The 22,771-nt window shown below is 43.0% G+C and overlaps 1 protein-coding gene across 3 annotated transcripts in view; it reads left to right on the forward strand.

Annotated features, from left to right (window-relative positions):
• Positions 1-16,336, forward strand: part of LOC138738559 (chloride intracellular channel protein 5-like) — a 47,755-nt gene extending 31,419 nt beyond the window's left edge. For 2 of the 3 annotated variants that reach the window (XM_069889005.1, XM_069889003.1), the window contains exons 2-6: positions 2,459-2,568; positions 6,430-6,555; positions 11,496-11,602; positions 12,864-13,045; positions 16,154-16,336. In XM_069889005.1, coding sequence (XP_069745106.1) covers positions 2,513-2,568; positions 6,430-6,555; positions 11,496-11,602; positions 12,864-13,045; positions 16,154-16,315 — 633 coding nt within the window. In that variant the 5' untranslated portion in view covers positions 2,459-2,512 and the 3' untranslated portion in view covers positions 16,316-16,336. Of the gene's footprint in view, positions 1-386; positions 461-2,458; positions 2,569-6,429; positions 6,556-11,495; positions 11,603-12,863; positions 13,046-16,153 lie in introns of those variants that run through there. The other variant, XM_069889004.1, reaches the window with a different exon arrangement.
• The last annotated feature ends 6,435 nt before the right edge of the window (positions 16,337-22,771 follow it).

Genomic DNA, 22,771 nt, shown 5'->3' on the forward strand with positions numbered 1-22,771 from the left:
AGCTATAGAGTGTGGAAAAGGGCCCTTTGGCCCAACCTACCTATGCCAACCCAAATGTGCCACCCACAGTAGTCTCGCCTTCCTTCCTGCATTTGGCTCATATCTGTCTAAACCCATATTATCCCTATATCTCACCAAATATTTCTTCAATGTTGCAATAGTACCTGTCTCAACGACCTCCTCCAGCAGCCTTGATGTAAAAAAAAGTTAGCCCTCTGGTTGCTTTTAAATCTCTCACCCTGCCCCCCCCCCCCCCCCAACCTTTGCAATTATTAAGCTCACCAGTACGCTCTTTCTTTTTGATGATATTCCGAACTGTTGATTTTGGTAAGTCCTCGGTTTTGGGCTATGTCTTTTACTATTTTATTCTTGTTTTTTTCAGTCTCATAATGGTTTCTTTGAAGGTCATTAGCACAACTCTGGTCCTCATGTTGAAAATTGGCAACGACAGACTCCAAAGGTGATCAAAAGTTTCGAAGCAAGCCCAGCTCTCTTATTCCAGCAATTAAACATACCCGAGTACTGATAAACACCTGTAAAGCCAAATGTCCCGAACATTAAGGTGCCCTGAAACGAGGGGACTATGTATAAAAAGTGCTGTGATTTCTACATGGTCAAACCAAAATGTATACGAATAACCTTGAATAAAATCTGGAAGGGGCATTTTAATTCCATGTGAATTGTTTGATGAGAAATTAAAAACTGTGGAGTTTACGAATGCAAGAACAGAGAGGCCATTCCCAAACAGTATGCCAGATACTTAGACTGTAGCTGAAGGACTGTGTGGCTTTTGGTCACTCTGCCACAATGTGGACATCTGCCCTAGAGAGAGCAAGATCTGAGATGTCACCATCGCCAGCTAAGTATTGCTATGAGCAGAGGTTGACTCAATTGCAGCAAACGTTTGAATGGAGTTGTAATGACGAGTGAAATTGTAAAGCCCAGACAGGAAAACATGAAGGAACTATTCACCTTGGTAGGAAGTTCAGTAATAATGGAGAATTGCTTTCATAGAAGGGTGGGAAGAGATTATTTGCACACTGAACAAGTGTGAAGGGTAGTGGTGGGATGTGGTGCCCACTACCTGCAAGGGTGCAGGAATCAGAAGCCCTTGCTACATTTCCAAAATTCCAGTCTGACCACTTGCAGAACTATAACCTGTAAGAACAAGTACTGGGAAGTGGGACTGTCCTCTTTTATTTGCTTCATGTTGGGCTATATGGCCTCTGCACTATGAATTCATTAAATAAATAACTGGCAAATGATATTGCACTTGGTGAAGCCTTTAGGATGATTACAGAAGTGATAGTCACCAAAATGTTACCCCTCTCTGCAAGTTTAGACAGATTACCAAACTCCTCATCCAAGGAGTAATGAGAATGAGTGGCTTAAAGAAAGTAGAAATGAATTAATTAAAAAAGGCATCTGGAGTAATGAAGGCATGGGTATCATTAGTAGGGTGATGGAAACCAGGACTGGGAATTTGGCAGGGACAGGGATGGTTGGTGAAAACACTAGACAGGTACTTGAACAGGAATGAATGAGAGGGATGTAGATCAAACTGAAGCAAGTGAAACTGGCTTTGAGACTAAGTTGCCACAGATAAATTGGGCTGAAGGGCCTGATTCTATGCTGTAAAACTGAGGCGTGTTATGTTGCAGACTGAAGCAATTCTGAATTCTTTATGTCTGCGTGGCCAACCCAATAGCATATAGATATGATATGGTTATTATTGCAATGTAAGGATGGGGTGCTACAATGTACAGCAATCTGGCCAAAGCAGTAATTAAAATAAGGAATGAATGTATTAGTGATGCCATTTGAGGAAATTCATGTAGAAGCTGAGCTGAACTTCTCGGGGCACGATAATGTGAGTTATAATGAAGGGTTCCCAATGCCCTTTTCTATTTCTACGTTCCTCAATTCACGCCGTTCACTATTCACCTATAGAAACATTACAGCACCACATTGTGAGCCAATGTGCGCACATTGTGAGCCAATGTCAACCTATTCCACAGCAAACTAGTCCAGCCATTCTTGAACATTTTTCGGTTATGCCCCTTCTTAGACTCTGCTCAAAGTTTATGTGAAGCAGTCAAGTTTCGGTTTCTTTCGTACTTCTACCAACTACACACACACACAAAAATTATGTTTTGCGAGGTGAAAAGAAAACCAGGCTTTTATTTAAATGTGCTGCAGCCCCCAGTGGGGTCATATGACTCCCGTTAAGAATGGCCGATCTTGTCTATAAATAGCTGCCTTCGGAGTGGTGCAAGGTCTATATTTTGTTTTGGAAGAAGTATATGTGTTGCTCAAAATGGTTCTGGTTGGTGAACATTTTAGCCACTTTGTGGTTTCACTGTGGGGTTGAATGCTCTCCATTTACTCATCTAGCTGACAAACGTGGAGAAAAACAGTTATGGAATGTGCCTGACCTGTTTTGTGTTGTGTTGTACAGGCTGGTGGAGATGGAGAAAGCATTGGAAACTGCCCATTCTCTCAGCGGCTCTTTATGATCCTTTGGCTAAAAGGCGTGATATTTAACGTCACCACAGTTGATCTGAAGAGGTAAATGTTTTACAAACTTTGGACTTCTTCCAGTAAATGGCACTTAAATTCGAACAGCCTAGTTGCAGTTTAAAATCAAAAGATCCCTTCTTATGAGAACGTGTTTCACTGATTTGCTGTTTAATTATCAAGATTGCTGCTCGGATAACACCAGGAGTGCAGCTGACTGCATGGAGTAGATCTATGTTTCATAGTGTAAATCAGTTCCATGTTTAGTATGGTGTGCAATTCTTTATACTTTTGACTTTCTGTGATAGTACAGATCTATCACCAATGTACATAGTGTATATAGTTACTGTATCTAGACTGTGCTTACAGCGATTGGCTGAGAGCTAAGCCACACCTATTGTCTGGGCCTTAAAGGGTTGTGTCCCTAGCCAGGTCGGATCATTCCGGACTGGTCGGCCACCTGTGAAGAGCTCCTGTCTTTTGCTAATAAAAGCCTTGGTTTGGATCAACAAGTCTTTGGTTCTTTCGACGAGCTCTACACTTTCAAACCTCTTCAGCATTCGTTTTTGCCATGTCCTGGACAGATGTAGGTAGTGGATTGAGACAGATGATTATAACTTGTCAGGAACTAGCTGAAGGCAAACTTAATGTATAATGTTCCCTTTATTATCTCGCTGTTCGTACAATGCTCGAAGATATGGTTCTCTGATTCTGTCTTGCAGATGAGATTGATCTCTCAGTGAGCAATTGGTCATACTGGTATACTGATGAGACTCTCAGCACGAACTGTGAAGTCTAGTGTATTTAAAGAGCTAGGCTCCCAATTTTAAAAGCAGAACGGCAGCAATCAAGCACTTTCCACCTTCTCCTCAAAGCCCAGAGATACTCGTCTTGGGAGCATCTCTAGTTTAATTCTTACTTTATTCACTAAGAAATGGGGTTGATCCTCAAGTGTTTTTGAGTGAAGCAGGATGCTCCCTTGAAGATGGCAAAGAGAAAGAACTGATCACACTTGGCACCCTTTATAGGGTTGGGGCAGCCAGCCCAGGTAATTTACAGAGAGACAATGGCTCAGTGCCAGCAAGGTCTAGTCAATTACAAAGACCAATGGCCCAAGGCCAAGTATAAAGGTACTTAAAGGGGCCAATGGTCAGGTGTGGGGTGGGGCCATACTTGATTGGCAGGTGATGTGTCTTCTGACCAGATAGTGGGCAGTGTTGTCCCAGCACTGCCAGGCCGAGACCGCTCATAACTTGGAGGAACAATGTCTCATCTTCCGTCTGGTCATTCTCCAACCAGATGGCATTAACAGTAACTTCTCCAGTTTCCATTAAATCCCTCCCACTCCCTTAATCCCCGTCTCCTTTCCTTGAGAGCTCGTGCTCTCGTGCACTCTCTCTCTTTCACCCCCCTTTTTTTGCCTCCTTTCACAGAGCCAAAATCAATTCTAACTTTTCCTCTTATCATATCCAGTTAACATCTTTTGTCTGTTGGTCTAGTCTCCTCACCCTCCTATTCCCCCCCTTTCTCTCCCCAGTCTTTGTTCAGACACCTGCCTGCTTTTTGGCTCAGGCCCGAAACGTCAGCAGTATCTATTTACCTCCTATGGATGCTGTGAGACCAGCAGAGTTCTTCCTACATTTGTGCTTTTACTACAATCACAGCATCTGCAGACTTCTGTGTTTCCCTGCTTTCCATTACAACTTGTTCACAAAGGACAATAGCGACACCTGGTGTCAGTAAATGGGGATTACTTCAGAAAGCTTTCTGCCGGTTTCTCAATGTCTGCACAGGAATTCTAACTCCTTTTACCCCCACACTCTTCATTCACGCTTTGCGTTCACTACTGTTCTCTAACAGCGAGGCCACTGACCAATCAATCAAACAAGAATGGTGTTAACAAAGCAATTCTCTATACTCCAAGCACTGTTACGTTAGAAAAAATTCTTAGATTTGTCAGCGGCCTCGATGTTAGAGAAAAGTAACACATTAGATGCAAGAAAAATAGAGGGCTATGTGTGAAGGAGGGAAAGATTGGATTGTTGTGGAGTAGATTTACAAAGGTCGGCACAACATTGTGGGTCGACGGGTCTGTACTATGTGGTAATGCTCTATTTTCTATGCATTAAGCACAGTACAGGTACTTAAGCTAATGATGTACAAGAGACAAAGGTGCTGGAGAAACTCAGCAGGTCATGCAGCATCCACAGGAAGTGGGTGGGGTGGGGGGGGGGGAAACTAACGATTTGGGCCTAACCCATTCTTCAAGGTGTGAGCAAAATGTAGGTAGGTGTCTGAATCCATTTCCTCTCTATTCAGAGAGCTGCCCTCTCCCCTGCATCACCTCAACTTTTCTCTTGTCTTCCCTTCCACTTATGACCTCTTACCTGTTCACCTGAGCTCCTCCCCCTGCCTCTTCCTCCCACCTCTCCTCCCCCTACCTTTTTATTTGGGCCTGCATTTTGCTCATACCTTGACAAAGGGCTCATGCCCAAAACCCTCTACTTCCTATGAATTCTGAGTGACCTGCTGAGTTTCTTCATTGTGTATTGAACAGTACAGGCCCTTCTGTGGCAAGCTAATTTTTCCCTATATCACACCCAGAAACCCTCTTTTTCTTACATCCTTGAGCCTAACTAAGAATTTTGTGAATGTCCCTAATGTTCCAGCCTCTGCCATGACCCCCAGCAATGCTTTCCAGGCACCTGCCACTCTCTGTTGCAATGCTTATGTTTTCATGTACTTAATAATGATATAGGATTTCATTTTGAGGCATACAAATGCTGTTCATTGGCTTTCATTGATCTTTTTATCAGAGATCCTTACAGACAGGGTCAAAAAATGTATCTGCTCTCGAATTTATTTTGTTCTCAATTTAAGGGAAAGTGTGTGTTAAAACTAATGCTGAATTACACATGGCTTCCAAAAATGAAACCATATGGGTAGCACGGTTGGTGTAGCAGTTGGTGCAATGCTCTTACAGCGTCCGTGATTGGGACTTGGGTTCGAATCCAGTGCTATCTGTAAGGAGTTTGTACGTTCTCCCTGTGTCTGCGTGGGTTTTCTCTGGGGATGTCGGCTAAGTGGGTGTAAATTGGGCAGCACGGACTCGTGGGCTGAAATGGCCTGTTATCATGCTCAATGTCCAAATAAATAGGTCAATAAATATTAGTTATTAAAATTTTTTGGTGGTTTTATTGAGAAATAATTGTGTATATGCATTGATCTTTGTAGTTATTGGATAACAATAGGTCAATAAATTAACAAAAAAAAATCTGCTCAATGAACTCAGTGGATCAGTATCAATGGGAGAAAAAGAAAGAGAAATGTTCCAGGTCTGAATCCTTCATCAGATGCTCTCAGTGATGCTGTTTGACCCTCTGAGATCCTCCTTTTACTCCAGATTCCAACATCTGCAGTCCAATAAATTAACATCGACAACTTGTGGATTTGTAATGTTAAATTAGCACAACATTTGGAAGCTCTGAAGCAAATATGAGGCAGTGTGTGGCATTGGTGAGGGTTTTAGAGACAAAAGTGGCTGCAGGCACAGGAATCTGGAGCAAAGATCAAACTACTGGAGGAAGTCAGTGGGTTAGGCAGCGTCTATGAGTGTAGGAGCACTATCGAATGTCACTAAACACTCACCGTTAAAGAATACCATCAGAAAATATCAACATTTTTCCCAAGAGATTTTGTGGACAGAATTCCACACACAAAAGTGGGAGGTGGAGTCCATTTTTGCTCCTTTTGCCCACCTATTTTCCATCTGCCTCTGCGAAGCAGTGAAGGATATTTCTGCATGTTGAAGAAGCCTTTTCTATTCACTGATCACTGTTCCCAGTGAGACAGGTTGAGCAAACGACAATGCCTTTGGTCAATAAAACTGTTTGTTTCAATGTGCCTCTTCAGGAAGCCCACCGACTTGCAAAATCTCGCGCCTGGAACCAATCCCCCCTTTTTGATCTTCAATGGAGAGGTTAAAACGGATGTTAACAAGATAGAAGAATTCTTAGAAGAAAAGCTGGCGCCACCCAGGTCAGTTTTCATGAATTGCGGATAATTATTTTGATTTTGTCTTACTGGTGGTAAAGCTTTCACTGTAATACTGGATCAATTCAAGAAAGATCTTGGTGCCTTTTGAGTGAATGGCAGGTAGCAAAACCATTGTCGAGAGGTGAAACACTGGGTGGGTGCAGCTAGCAGGGCAGATGTGGCGAGGTCCAGGAACTCCTGGTTCAATCTGACCTCCGGAAGTTGTGCGTTTTCCCTGTGACCGTATGGTTTTCCACTGGACGCTCTGGTTTCCTCCCAAATCCTAAACATGTGCAGATTAGTAGGTTGATTGGCCAATGTAAGTTAATCCCAGTGGTACAATCAGAGAGAATGTGGAGAGAACAACATGGGATTAGTATTGATCTGGTGGTCCGATGACCCACACAGAACATAGAACATTACAGCACAGTACAGGCTCTTCACCGCACGATATGGTGCTGACCTATGTAAGGGATAGCGAATTGGTTGAGGGACAGGAACCAAAGAGTAGGAATAAATAGGTTCTTTACAGAATGGCAACCAGTGACTAGTTGGGTATCGCAGGGCTCAGTGCTGGACCGCCGTTGTTTACGATATAGATCAACGACTTAGATGTAGGAATAGATAGCAGTATCTCGAAATTTGCAGACGATACATAGTTGGGTGGCAGGGTTAGCTGTGTGGAGGATGCTAAGAGAGTGCAAGGTGATTTGGATTAGTTAGGCGAGTGGGCCAGGACGTGGCAGATGCAGTGTAATGTGGATAAATGCAAGGTTATCCACTTTGGGGGTAAGAACAGGAAAGAGGACTATTATTTAAATGGTATCGGTTTAGGAAGAGGGGAGATGCAGCGAGACCTGGGTTTAGCTGTGCATCAGTCGTTGAAAGTGGGCGTGCAGGTGCAGCAGGCGGTGAGGAGGGCGAATGGTATGTTGGTGATCATAGCGAGAGGATTTGAGTCCAGGAGTAGAGAGATCCTGCTGCAGCTGTACAGGGCCTTGGTGAGACCACACCTGGAGTACTGCGTGCAGTTTTGGTCCCCTTATCTGAGGAAGGATATCCTGGCCTGGGAGGGGATGCAGAGAAGGTTGACTGCGCTGATACCGGGGATGGAGGGGCTTGCATATGAAGAAAGGTTGGATAGTCTAGGGTTGTATTCTCTGGAATTTAGTGTGGGGGGGGGATCTTATAGAAACTTACAAAATTCTTAAGGGTTTAGACAGACTAGACGTAGGAAGGTTGTTTCCAATGCTGGGAAAAACCAAAACCAGGGGCCATAGTTTAAGGATAAGGGGGAATTATTTTAGGACTGAAATGAGGAAAAATTTCTTCTCTCAGAGAGTGGTAAATGTGTGGAATTCTTTGTCTCAGGAAGTAGTTGAGGCCGGTTCCCTATCAATATTTAAGTGTAGGTTAGATTTGGCCCATGTGGCCAAGGGATTTAGTGGGTATAGGGAGAAGGCAGGAACCGGGTACTGATCACCCATAATCATAATGAATGGCGGTGTAGGCTTGAAGGGCCAAATGGCCTACTCCTACACCTATTTTCTATGTTTCTATGTAATCCTATTCCACAACAGTCTAATCCTACCTGACTTCACACCCGTAATCATCTATTTTTCTTGCATCCATGTGGCTATCTAAGAGTGTTTTAAATGTCTTTATTGTACTAGCCTCCACCTCCAGTCCTGTGAAGCAACTTACCCCTGACATCTACCTTAAACATTTCCTCCACTCACCTTAAAGAGATGTGCTCTGGTATTTGATATTGTCACCCTGGGAAAAGGGTGCTAGCTATCCACCCTGTCCTAGCCCCTCATAATCTACAATGCCTCTATTCAGTCATCTCTTGTCTTTTGTCGCTCCAAAAATAAAGCCCTAGTTTTGTCAATTTTGCTTCAGTTAATGTTCGTCAATCCAGGCCACAGGCTGGAAAATCTCCTCCGTGCTGTCGACTCGACTCCCCTTGAAAGCTTGGCTCAAAAAGGATTTCTTGGGGCATTCTTTGTCAGTTAGTCCAACCTGCACACATTCTCACTGTTGCAGAGGAGTGCAGTAGTACCAAGGGATCTGGAAATTCAGATACACGATTCCCTGAGAGTGGTGTCACAGATAGATAGGGTCGTAAAGAGAACATAGTATTGAGTACAACAGTTAAGATGTTATGGTGAAATTGTATAAAGCATTAGTCAGGGCATATTTGGAGTATATGTATACAGTTTTGGTTACCTACTGTATATAGGCATCCAATAGTCAAATTTTGTGGAGCAATTTTTGGGGTAAAAATTTAGGGCATTGACTTACACGCATTCTACTTTTAACCTACGTCATTTGGGCCTTGGGAGCTCAGACAGCTGGGACCAGGTGGTAAGTTCATGTTCCAGGCTTTGGGAGCTTAGATGGACAGGTGGCTGGCCAAGAATGGGTAGCAAGTCCATGGTTGGGAGCTTGAATGGATGGGTGGCCTCGACAAGAGTCCGCAGTTGAGGCATCAGGAGCTCTAATGGGTGGGCAGCTGGGTGAGTGATGGTAGTCAGAGCATCGGGAGGTCTGGTGGGCAGGTGGTCTGGGTGAGAGTTCACAGTTGAGGCATCAGGAACTCCAATCAGCAGGTGGCCGGGGCCAAAACTAAGGGGGGAGGGGTCAACTTTAACATGGCATTGACTATTACACACGTGTATACGATAACTACGGGGAAGATATCAATAAGATTGGAAAAAGTGCAAATAAGATTTACAAAGATGTTGCTAGGATTTGAGTTAAACATTCGGCCCATTGTACCCATTCCATTGAATGAGGCCACAACTGAATGCCACCTCCTTGCACTATCTGACATCCAGAAATGCATTTTGGCTCCAAGGTCACTGATAACCTCTCAAGTTTTTTTTTTCTACGTTTCCTCAATAACTGCGAGAGAAGGTTAATTAATTGTCATTCAGGTGCTGAAAGAAAAATAAAGTGAATAAAAGAATACATTAAAAAATGCGGCCTTACTGGAGCTGCTGTAACAGCAAGGCTGGTGCTCCCCTACGGGGCCCTACCACCAAGTCCTCCTGACGAGGGCTCAGTTCAGGTTCTAAATGGCCTGTTAAAGGAGCCAACAGTGTTTTATTTTAAAATCCAGTGACCGCAGGGTCTGGGCCCAAGATGACATCGCCCATGATTGGCAGCGGCCACGAGGGTTTGCAGACTCCGGGGGAGCAGTGGACTGGTGCAGGCCTCCAGTAATGGGGAGAACACCTCCTTTTGAGAAAGAGAAGCAGAGGATTCAACCTTACGGGGTGGTGACTACAGTGGTGGGCCAATAAGGGGTTCTGTGGCGGAAGAACACACGGGGCAGACCTTTGGTGACTTGAGCTAGGGAAGAAGCACAGGCTGCGGGGAACTTGTGGTTAAAGGACTCGCACCAGGGTGTGGGCTGCTGGAGATTGCCTTGTGAGAACCAGGTCTCGGAATCAAGATTCAAGAAGATGCTGAGGGAAAGAAGGGCTCCCGAAAGGACCTTGGTGCTGAAGGCTTTCTCATTGTGTTGGAGGTTTGGAGGGTGGCTGCGGGACCTCATGAGATGAATCCACAGATCCTCGGTGACTGGAGGAGCTCTCTTTTGCTTCTCTTTCTCTGTAAGGTGCTAAAGGCAAATCTTTGCCTTATGGAAGACTAAAGGCAACTTTATATAATATCTGTTTTATTACATGACAGTAAACAGTATCTGTGAATAAAAAAAGGAAAAAATGGAGAATAAAAGTAATTTTCTGAGAGCATTTTAGGACATGCAGAATTGAAATTCTGCACTTTAAGTTGCACACGTTATAATGAGAGGTTGATTTATCGATGCATTAATAATTGTGGTTTCACTTAAGGTATAATAAAGCCTTGACCTTAACTGTCTTTGAATTTAACACCAATTGTGCAAATCAACAAATTCCTGAAATCTTAAACTAAAACACCACAGATGCTATAAGTCTGAAATAACAACAGAAATTGTTCACCTGTTTGGAGAGAGAAGCAAAGTCAGTTTTTCCAGTCGAGAAAGATTACTGACTTGAAAAGTGGACTTTTGTATGTCTCTTCACAGATACGGTTAGCGTATTGGGGCTGTACGGTCAGCGTAGAGGTTAGTGCAGTGCTGTTACACTGTGTGAATCCCACACTGTCTGCAAGGAGTTTGTCTGTTCTCTTCGTGTCTGTGTGGGTTTTCCTCAGGGGCTCCGGTTTCCTCCTACCACTCAAAAGCGTACTGGAAGAGTATGTCTTGGGCAGCACGGGCCAAAAGGGCCTGTTACTGTGCTGCATGTCTAAATTTAATATTTAAGATCCTGCATGTCTGATAAGTATTCTCAGATTTTTCTTTAAAGCTCCCAAAATGTACCTGGTTGGTTAAGGTGTGTGTCAAAAACTTTGCAACTGAGATTGGTGAAATCCAGCGATCTCCTTGGTGTCGAACTGACACCCTGTCAAGGCTCTGGTCATCTCTAATTACCGTTTAGGTCCAAGGATTCTGCCTGAAGGCTACAAAGGGTTTGTGGATGACTAATGCTTCTGGATCTTGGGTGAAATGGTTTCTCTTGACAGTGTAGTATCTCTGTACAGTAAAGGTCCAAAAATCTGGATGCCAGAAATCCAGACCACCTGAGAATCCAGACTTTTTAAACTCTCAGACTTTTTAAATGTAGCAGGCTTTTGCGTGTGTGATCAAGTGCCACAGATGTGGAACTAAACATTTTTTTGTGCTCTGCATTTTATATGAAAAATGTTTTGTTAATAAACTAACAAAATTTATCTGTTTATCTCTTCTTTATTCTTCCTTAAATTTGAATTTTAAAAGTACTGCCCAGGAATCCGTAAAATCCGGACCGGCCCAATCCCCGAGCAGTCCAGATTTTAGGACTTCTACTGTATAGATGTGTGAATGGCAGGGCATATAACAAGAATGTATTTCCTAGGTATCCAAAGCTTTCGGCCAGGCATCTGGAGACTAATTCTGCAGGAGATGATGTTTTTGCCAAGTTCTCAGCATACATTAAGAACACCAGGAAAGATATAAACGACTGTAAGTGTTGTTGGTACAACGGGGAGGGCTAACAATGTAATGCACAGCAGGCCAGCCAGCATCTTCAAGGCAAAGGTTTTATTGACAGTATTAATTCTTTGGCAAATGCACTGACTCGAACTGCACTTGGTGAATAAAGCTGTGGGTTAGCAAGAGTACCCTGAGCGAAATTTCCTTCTGATTTGGATTCTCGCTCTCCCTGAATCCAGAAGAGCCATTTGGCTTTTCCTGCCTGTTTCTTTGTTTAGGGCTTTGAAGAAAGAACCTCTTTGCTGGATGGTGATTTGGGAAAGGTCTTGGGGTGGAACCAATGAGTGGAGATGATTGTTAGAGGCCTCAAACTGGGTTGGGGGAAGGAGCTGCTCAGGAGACCAGGAGAGGATTACTTGCACCCGTGAAAGTTCATTCCCAATGGCTCTATTGCAAAATATGGGCAGAGATCGTTTATTTCTGAAAGCCCAGCAATTCAGTCAAATGGCCTCATGGAGCCCTGCATGTCCTCCAGTGGAAGGAAGCATCCAAATTTCACAAGAAATCCTTCACAAAACGCATTTAAATTATTTTTTTTTAACCTGGCAGTGTCCAGTCTATGCATATAAATGCTGATTGAAAATGGAGACAAGTAAAGTTGATTTCATCTCTTTTATGTTGAATAATTGACAAGAAATTGAAATCCTTTGGGGTCAAGATGATTCATTGATCAAGCTTTCCAATTTTCAGTGGATTTAAAGACTTTGCTTTGGGACATTGTCACCAGATGGTTATAGGCAATGACAACCTACCATCTGTGGCCACAGTGTTTCCTACCTGTTTATGAAATGTGGCAGCACAGTACAGGCCTTTAGGTCCATGATGTCCTGATCTATTTAAACCTACTCCACTAATTTTTCCCTGCCTCACACCCATAACCCTGTCTCTCTGAGTGTGAACCCTTTGGCATGATGGCTGACCACTTTGTCAACCACCCTCATTCACAGCCAGAATATTACGTGGTTCCATTGTCTTCAAACAGGCAGAAAAGTCCAATCGTAGACCAGTGAAGCCTGCACTTGTATGGAATATTACTGCCTGATATGGGAGAAGTCTTGTGAAGACACGACAGCAAACTAATCAAATAGAACGATGGTTCAAGAACACAAGGCAAATGGAGCAGCTTAAAAGAAAACTGAAAGATTAAAGGCCAATCTAAAATTAATTGATTTCCCTCTCGCTACTTATTTTGTACTGGTTTTTCTGATGAGTCACTTTTCTTATACTTCAGGTTTGGAAAAGGCCTTGCTGAAAGCTCTGAAGAAATTGGATGATTATTTAAACACACCTTTACCCGAAGAGATTAACTCCAACAGCGGAGAGGAAGAATATTGTTCGAACAGAAAATACCTTGATGGAGATGACTTGACGCTGGCAGATTGTAGCCTTCTTCCAAAGCTACACATTATTAAGGTTTGATTTATTTTTAGGACTGGCAGCTGGGAGGGGCGGGGGTTGGGGAGGAGCTGTGTGGATTAGAAATTATTCTAATTTTGTGTAATGTAAGTGCCTCTTTAATTTTACCACCCTGTTCAAGGAACATCTGCACAGATTTCTGCCCATCTCTGGTGCAATGGGGCTCATAGGTTTCTCCAGTACCTCCCGCACTGTGTTATGACATGGTGCTAGTGCAGTGGTACTCAGCAATTCAGACACAAAAATTCATAACTCCCGTCTTAGGAAGCTGTGCATTTCCCAATTAGTTCATTTTTAAAAATTATTTTCTTTAAAAAATTTAGACATACAGCACTGTAACAGGCCAATTCGGCCCTATGAGTCCGTGCCACCCAGTTTACACCCCATTGACCTGGAACCCCCGGAGCAAACTCACGGAGACACAGAGAAAATGTACAAACTCCTTACAGCTTGGGATTGGAACCCAGATCCAGTCCTAATCGCTGGCACTGTAAAGGCATTATGTTAACCTAGATGACTGCAAAGCTGCAGGGTCGTTGTTAAAACATGTCTTATTCACCATTGTCCAGAGGAGGAAATCTGTTTGCTGCCTGGACCTTGTCTTTAGTCTCTCTGTGACTCTAGATCTTCAATAGAACAATAGAGCCATAGAACATAGCAGCACGAACAGGCCAGACTCTTCTGCCTAGACCCACTAACCTGCACCTGGACTATCTCTCTCCTTACCCTTCCCATTTACCAGCCCATATTTTCCTTAACTGTCCAATTGAGCCTGCATTTACCAATTCAGAAGGCAGCTTATTCCACAATCCCAGCACTCTCTGTGTTAAGTTCCCCCCTAATGTTCCCTTGAGCTTTTCCCCTTTCACCCTTACCCCATGTTCTTCAGTTTTATCTCACCTAACCTCAGTGGAAAAGCCTGCTTGCATTTACCCTATCCATACCCATGATAATTTTATTTACCTCTATCAAATCTCCCTCATTCTTCTGCACTCCAGGGAATAAAGCCGTAACCTATTTAACCTTTCTCTGTAACTCAGTTCTTCAACTCCTGGAAATATTCTTGTAAATCTCATCGGATTTAAATTTGCCAGTATTAGGGGAAGATGATGTGAGGAAATTGGATTCTCCCTTTACTGATTTAGAGATAAAGGATGTTATTCAACAAATGTCTAATGGGAAGTCTCCAGGAGATGATGGATTTACTGTTGAATTTTATAAAGCTTTTTATGATGATTTGTCTCCTCTATTTATGGACGTTCTTTAGCAGGTGACACAGGAACAAAAAATATTTTTTAAAAAAGAGAAAAATACTCCAAATATGGCCTCACCAATGTCTTGTATAACTTCACCATAACATCCTAATTCCTATAAAGCTCTGTTTACGGCCCTATCTCCATGCAATGCCACTTTCAAGGAATTGTCTATCTGAATTCCCAGATCCCTCTATTCTATGAGACTCCTCAGTGCCCGACCGTTTACACTGTATGTCCTACCTTGGTTTGACCTTCCAAGGTACAACACCTCAAATTTGTCTACATTAAATTTCATCTGCCATTTTTCAGCCCAGTTTTCCAGTTGGCCAAATCTCTCTGCAAGTTTTGAAACCTTTCTCACTATACCTCCAATCTTTGTCTCATCTGCAAATTTTAAATTTGGACATAATGCATGGTAACAGGCTCTTTTGGCCCTTGACCCTGTGCCCCCCTCTCTAATTAACCTACAACCCACGTATGTTTTGAAGGGGTGGGAGGAAATCGGAGTACAAATAGGAAACCCAGGGATGGGAGAATTCCTTATAATCAGTGCCAGATTTGAACCAGGGTCGCTGGTGATGTAATAGCATTGTGACCACTAGTGAAGTTGACATTTAATCCACCTCTGAGATGGCCCAGCATTCTGTCATGGTCATTTAGGAATGGTATTCATTCCGACACAGACATTCCTAATTCTCTCGCCTCTTTTCCTCCCTCCCTCCATTTTCTGTATCTTAAAACCTGCTCACTGTTCCCCTTTGGCCCAATTTGCCCATCCCAATCAAAATATCCCATCCACACTAGTCCCACCACCTGTGTTTGGCTCATAACCAAAATATCCCATCCACAATATCCCATCACCCTCATATCCCTCCAAATCCATCCTATCCATGTATCTGTTCAATTTTATTCTTAGGCTTTGCATTAGTGCCTGCCTCAACCTCCTCTTCCGGCATCTTGTTTCATATCCTCATCATCCATTTTTTTAAAATGGTTACCCCAAGTTCCTATTAAATCTCTCTTTCTCCTCCACAAATCATATTAAACCTATGTCTTCTGGTTATGGATTCCCCAACTCGCCTGTTCAACTTCTCCCTATAGCTCAGACCTTGAGTCCTGCAACATCCTTGTAAATCTTCTCTTTACCTTCTCCAGCTTGACGGCATCTTTTCTATAGCTCGGTGGCCAAAACTGAACACAATGCTCCAAATAGGATCTCAATAACATCTTGTTAAACTGCAACAACTTGGGAGATTTGATAGAGGTACACAAAATTACAAGGGGTAACTGCAAGTAGGCTTCTACTACCGAGGTTCGACATGGTCAGGGATGAAAGATGAAATGTTTAAGAGGAAGATTAGGGAAAACTTCTTCACTCAGAGGGTGGTGAGAATGCCAGTGGAGATAGTGGATGCCAGTTCGATTTTGACATGCAGGAGAAGATTGGGTAGGTCCATAGATGGGAGGGGTATGGAGGGCTATGGTCTGGGTGCAGATCGAAGGACTGGATTGGAATAAATAGATTGGTATAGACTAGATGGGCTGAAAAGCCTGTTCCTATGCTTTAGTCTTCTCTGGTTCCATGGTTCCTTCCAGCAGCCAAACCTGTGAACCTCTATAAATGATTAAATGTGCGAACCTCTTATGCCCTTGATATTGAGCCAACTGCTTTGAACTGCAGCCAAACATGTTTCGTGTTGAAGCTTTGTAGCCGCAGGGAGTTTATTTCTTCAGAACGGAGTTGAAAGGTCAGCATGCACAATCCAATCCTCGTGTTGTTTATATTTTGACAGAAATGTGGTTTGTGTTCTTGCGGGGGTAAAATTAATCTTTTCTTTCTTTCATTTAGATTGTAGCAATGAAATACCGAAATTTTGAGATCCCAAAGGAAATGACTGGAATTTGCAGATATCTACAAAACGCTTATGAGAGGGAGGAGTTCATAAATACATGTCCTGCTAATCGGGAGATTCAAATTGCGTACTTGGATGTTGCAAAGAGAATGAAATAAATTAATTTATAAAGCTTGGAATGTATATTTGAAAAGTTGCTTGCACTTCAAGGGAAGGAATCAAAAACCCCTCATTTCAAAAATGGATGACAAAGGGGCAAACCTTTTCACTCTTTCTCCTTTGATATTTGTTTGCTTATTGCATTTTAACAGACCAGCATCATGCATTAGGTTGCTGTAAGGTTGACCATTTTATTTTGTTGGGGGCACATTGGTACCTGGGCTGAGTGAAAATTGCAAGTGGATAAGAAATGTGATGTTGGCAGATGGACAGCTTGGAACTCAGGTTGAATGACCTGTTCTTGCCCATAATTGGGTTTGGTTTGAATGAGATTACAAAACTCATTTATATTCATGCAAAAAAAAAACACACAGTTGTGGTAAATCTGAAAAGAAAACAATAACTTGTGGGAATCCTCAGCAGGTCAGGCAACATCTGTACAGAGAGAAACTGTTTGTCCTGAACTGTTAACCCCTCTTTTCTCTCTCCGCAGATTCAGACTGACACACTGAGGATTTTTAAGCATTTTCTGTTTTTATTTCGCCCTTGTGTGCAAGCTCTTGTCAAAAAAAGAGCTTGGGTTTATTTCCCTCCAACATCTTTGTTCCAAAGTAAATAAACCCAACCTCTCAGGTTTCCACAAGCGTGATATGAAAGTCATATTGCATTTGTCAGCAAGGATGAATGCTCACAAGCAGAACAATGTCGATTGATTGCTGAGACACTGCACCTGTTTGTCCTGCTTTTACAATATCTGCTAGTAGTGAAATTCAGCATTATTTACTGCTCACCATGTTTATGCATAAACCCTTTCCTGATGCTGGCAATGCGAGTTGATTTGAATTCTCCTTTTTTCTTTTGAGAGACTGATTGAATTCCGCCCCCCCCCCCCCCCCACCTGCCGTTATCAGCTGTCGAGTATCCATCCATGTAACACAGTAGTGACCATCGGAAGCAGAGAGACTGACACAAAGCGGTGGATTCTCCATTTTTCAGGGTGCCACTTGCTCTGCCCTCTTAGAATGCAAATTCTAACTCGAATGGAATAGAAACAGGCCATTCAGCCCATTGATATTGAACTGACCATCAAACATCTATTTACACATCCCATTTTATGTTAAGCTGGAAAGCTGCAATTTCTTAGAGACACTCAGCGCAGAACATGCCCTTCGGCCCAATGTGTCCTTGCTGAGCAGGTTGGTGTCCTGGGTTGCATTTAGTTCACCTCCTCCTATCCAAATATCTGTGTCTTTTGAACACGATAATTGTACTTTGCTTCAATAGCTTCCTCATGTACGTGCATATTGTTTGCTCCCAGCTTAACCTCGATTTCCGAATCACAGAACATTTAAATTTAATTTTTTGGATTAAAATGCAAATATTTGTAAGTTTAATGTTCGTTACTTTCATTAGACCTTTGCACCTTTTAAATTGCATGCCGACTACATGGGAGGAATAAGTAGGACAGCTCCTACAACAGCTGCTTCTCTGCTTCCATCCTAACCTCTTCTCTGGTGATGTCTCTGTGGGATTAGCATGCTTTTCCTGCGATGTGTGGGTTTAGTAACAGCACAGTAACAGATCATTTCTGCCTGTGCAGCCCAATTTACACCCAATTAACCTACAACCCTGTAGGCTTTGAACAGTGGGAGGAAACCGGAGCCTCTGGGGAAAACCCACGCAGACATGGGGAGAATGTAGAAAGTCCTTGCAGACAGCGTGGGATTCGAACCCCGGTCCCGATTGCTGGCACTCTAAAGGTGTTGCACTAACCACTACGCCAAATGTGCCACTCCAACCCTTTCTCCTGGGTGCTCCAGTTTCCTCCTCCATGCAAAAAGCATGCAAGTTGGTAGGTTAAAGGCAACTTTAAATTGGTAGGTGTGTGGGAATCAAGTGGAGTCGATGGGGATTTGGGAAATATAAAATGGGATGAGTGTAAATAGCTGCTTGATGGGCAGTTCAATATTGATGGACTGAATGGCCTCTTTCTGTTGCCGATGACTAACTTCAAGTTAGAATTTGAATTCTTTCTTTAAAAAAAAATGCAGCTATTTTCAAAAAGGGTGGAGGAGGAGGTTGGGTTTGGGAGTTGAAGGATTATGTACAGCAGTTCTTCCTTCTGTCCCAATAACCGTCAGCATCCACAAGATGTGGGCTTCATTGGCAGGACAGGCATTGATGAACCTTTCCCTCTTTGCCTACTGGTGATTTCAGAAAGGTTCCTCTGGGACTGGAGTCACCAGAGCAAGTAAGAACGGTAAATTTTCTCCCCTGGAGGAGATTTTAAGATGATCGGTGGGTTTCAGAATGAGCGTTACTGAACATTTTCTTTCCAAATTTATTTACTGAGAATGCTGAGAGGCTTTGCACCAGGCCTCAGCGAGATTCTGCAAAATTATTTCTACAGGCTGGCATTGGACAAAATTTACAGTAGCTTTCATGGACAGGCATGGATAGGAGGTAAAGATATATTACCAATGTTTCAGGCCTGAGCCCTTCTTCAAGGTATTGCCTCCTTTTGGATGCTGCGAGACCAGCTGATTTCCTCCAGTATTTTCCTACAATCGTAGCGTCTTCAGACCTTCATGTTTCACTCTAAGAAATGGAAGCAAGTCTTTGCACGCTTCTTTAGAAGCCATTTCTTTACATAAGCTGCTGGTTAGAGTGAAGGAAGAAAATGACATAAAGCACCCCGCCCTGCTCAACAATATTCTCCTGTTGTGCACTGGCTGATTTGGATTAGCTGCATATCTGCTCTCCCTATGATTTTATGTCAACTTACAGTGCCCTATGAACCTTTAACAGGTTTATGTCCTAGTGCTTTGATCTCTTATGTTATCCTGCAAAATGTTGGGTCCAGGTCTCCCGAACTCTTTATTTCCCCGCATCCTGCAAAGTATCCTCTCTCTCGCAACTCCAGCAACTCCCCTTTGGTTTGGTTTCCCATTGACCGATACAAAACCTATGTTTGTGCTACCCCTACCACAGGAAAAAAATATTCTGCCTATATACTCGACCACATCCATGCTTTTCGTAATCTTGCATTTATCACTTTGCACCTTCAACCATTGTTGTTCCATAGAAAACAAGGCAAGCCCATCCAACTCTCCCCATAATTAAAGTCCTCCAATGCAGGACACATCTGGGTGAATCTCCTCTGGATTCTACACTCCAATCACATCCATCTTACAGTATGGCAACCAGAACTATGTACAATACCTCATGGAGGTCCTTTACAAAGCCGGAGTTTTGCAGTCATTCTCAATCTATCATTATGAAGATGTAATGTAATATTTAGGGCTTCTACACTCCAATCACATCCATCTTACAGTGTGGCAACCAGAACTATGTACAATACCTCATGGAGGTCCTTTACAAAGCCGGAGTTTTGCAGTCATTCTCAATCTATCATTATGAAGATGTAATGTAATATTTAGGGCTTGTGTTTTGTATAATAATCAAATAAACAGTCCCAAATGCCTCTGGTGGGGGGGGGGGGGGGAAATGTTTGCTCCATATTGGAAATAAATGCTGCCCAAGCAGAATCTTACACATGATTAGAACAGTTGATCATAAAGATTGAGCCATTGTTTGTGGAATAGTAGATGGAGGCGAGCTTTCACATTAATGTGACTTTGTGCATTGTCCATTTCAATCTGGAGACCCAAGTTGCAGGGTCTTCTGACTGAAGTTATTTTAAAAACTGTGAAAATGCAATGTTGCCAAGAAGAGGAACAGAACCAAAATTAAAACCCCAAAATAATCTCGCCCTAATTATCTTTGGACGTCAGAGTAATAAAGCAGAACAAATTGATGCGTTTGCAACGACGAGGTAAACTTGTACTGTCTTCTACGAAAATTTTTTTAATGGTTTACTTTTATTTTCTGCTACCGATGTACATTTTACTTTTTGATTTGCACATATCTTCCTTGCTGTGAGATTGATGCATTACAGGGCACATAATGGCATATCTGCCCAAGGAGAGACTGTGGAGTTTCCGAGGAGGATGAATGGGAAGCCAAATTATTTCGATCACCTTTCTGAAAATCCACGAAGCAGGTTTTTTTTTAACCTTCCTGTCCCTTCATTCAGGATGGAGCAGTGCAAATGAAAGGGCGAGGGGTGGAAAAGAAGTGACGTTGTAATACAGGAGCATCTCAGCAGGTCACGCAGCATCCGTGGGAAGCGAGAGGTAATCAATGTCTGGCGCCTGAGCCCTTTGTCAGGTACAAAGAGGAACAGGTAAACCATGGTAGGGGGAGGGGAGGGGAGGAGAGGAGGAAGGAAAGGGCAGGTGGAGGAACACTGGGTAACAGGTAAGAGGTCAGGTGGGAGGGTTGAAGAGAAAGAAGCGGAGAAGTGATGGGGAAAATGCAGAGGGCCAAGAAAGGTAGCTCTCTGATGGGATAGGGTGTGGGGATGGAGGAAGGGAGACAGGGATAGAGAAAGAAAGATGAGGAGGGGATTCATGGAAACTGGAGGTTGATATTAAGGCCATTTGGTTGGAGACTGCCCAGGCATCATATAAGATTGTTCAGTGGGTTGGTCTCAATTTGGCAATACATGAGACTGTTAACAGACATGTCGGTGTTTCAATGGTGTGTGGAATTTAAATGGTTGGCCTTTGGGAGATCCTTGCTTTTTCAATGGACAGAGTGAAAGTGCTGAATGAAACATACAACCATAGTACATTACAGCATAGAAAACAGGCCCTTCTAGTTTGTGCTGAACTTGTATTCTGCCTAGTCCCACTGGCCTGCACCCATTCCATATCCCTCCATACCCTTCCCATCCACGTATCTGTCCAAATTTTTCTTAAATGTTAAATTTCACCACTTCAGCTGGCAGCTCATTCCATACTCCCACTACACTGCCCTTTCACCCTTAACTCATGTTGTCTAGTTTTTATCTCACCAAACCTTAGTGGAAAAAGTTTACCTGCATTTACTGTATCTACACCCATCATAATTTTGTAAACCTCCATTAAATCTCCCCTCATTCTTCTGCACTCTAAGAGATAAAGCCCTAATCTGTTTAACCTTTCCCTGTAACTCAAAAAAAAAGTTCCCATTTCATGTCCAGCCTCCCTGATCAAGAGGAGGACTCTTTGGGAGCACTGGGGATGCAGTAAGTGACTTCTGCAGATTGTTGCTTCACTTCTGGAAGGACTGTTTCGGGCCCCAAAATAATGGCGAGGAAGGAGGTGCAAGAGTAATTGAAGCACTGCTAAATTTGGCAGATCTATCACTGACAAGACAAAGGTTGAGTTTCAGCTGTATTTTACCTATCAGCAATTGGTTTCTATGGCAATGAATTGATAATGATATATCCCTTAGACAACCCTGCACAAGGCTTTGTACAGAGAGCTTTATAGTTTCTGGAAGACTGTGTCCTGGTGTTGAGGAGATGTGTCTTCATGATTGCTGTCCAGCTTGGTTTTCATCTAAACGCTTACATTTCAGTGCCTAAGTAAATGTAAGTGTTTTAGGCAGTATTCACAGAAGAATTCTTACAATATTAAAAGTAAATGTCAGGATCTGGTACCAAGGAGACAATCGTAGAATTCAAAAGACTGCCGCATCTCAGGGCTCTGTGCTCAGCCCCCTCCTGTTCACACGACTGCAAGGCCAGATCCAGCTCCATCAGTGTCATCAAGTGACACAACAGTAGTCGGCCTCATCAACAACAACGATGTGTTGCTCTACAGAGAAGAGGTGGAAAATCTCATGTGCGAGTAACAACCTGAGTCTCAAAGTGGACAAGATGTAGGAGATGATTGTGGACTTCAGGAGGACTAGGAACAACCACCCTCCACTACATATCAACAACTCTGTAGTCAAGAGAGTAGAGAACACCGTGTTCTTTGGAGTTCATTGTGGACACTCAACATCTCCTCACTTGTCAGGAAGGTGCAACAGTGTCTACACTTCCTGAGAAAGAAGCAGACGAGGCTACCAGCCACTATAATCTCAACCTACTATAGGAGCTCTGTCGATATTATCCTGGAAGAGTGCATCACAGTGTGGTATGTTTGCTGCAGGGAAACGGATCGGAGGTCAAACCTCAGGACCATAAGAGGGGCAGAGAGGATCAAGGAAGTCTCCATCTCCCAACACCCCTCCCCCCATCATTGTCTGAAAAGGGTGTGCAAAATCATTGAGGACCCCTTCCATCCTGCACGCAGCATCTTTCAGCTGCTCCCCACAGGAAAGAGATACAGGAGGATCAGAGCCAGCACCACCAGGCCGAGGAACACCTTCCCACGGGCAGTAAGAATGCTGACACTAAACATCCAAGATGCTCATGAAACAAAATCTATTTATTTGTATATAAATATATTATTTATACATATGCAGGGCAAGTGTGTGAATGAAGAGTTGGCAAAAGCAAAATGGTTAATGAAAAGTAAACTTTTATTTCAATAAGATACTATACATTTAACTATCTTCTT

The sequence above is a fragment of the Narcine bancroftii genome, chromosome 7 (genome assembly GCF_036971445.1).
Source record: "Narcine bancroftii isolate sNarBan1 chromosome 7, sNarBan1.hap1, whole genome shotgun sequence".
Classification (NCBI taxonomy): domain Eukaryota; kingdom Metazoa; phylum Chordata; class Chondrichthyes; order Torpediniformes; family Narcinidae; genus Narcine; species Narcine bancroftii.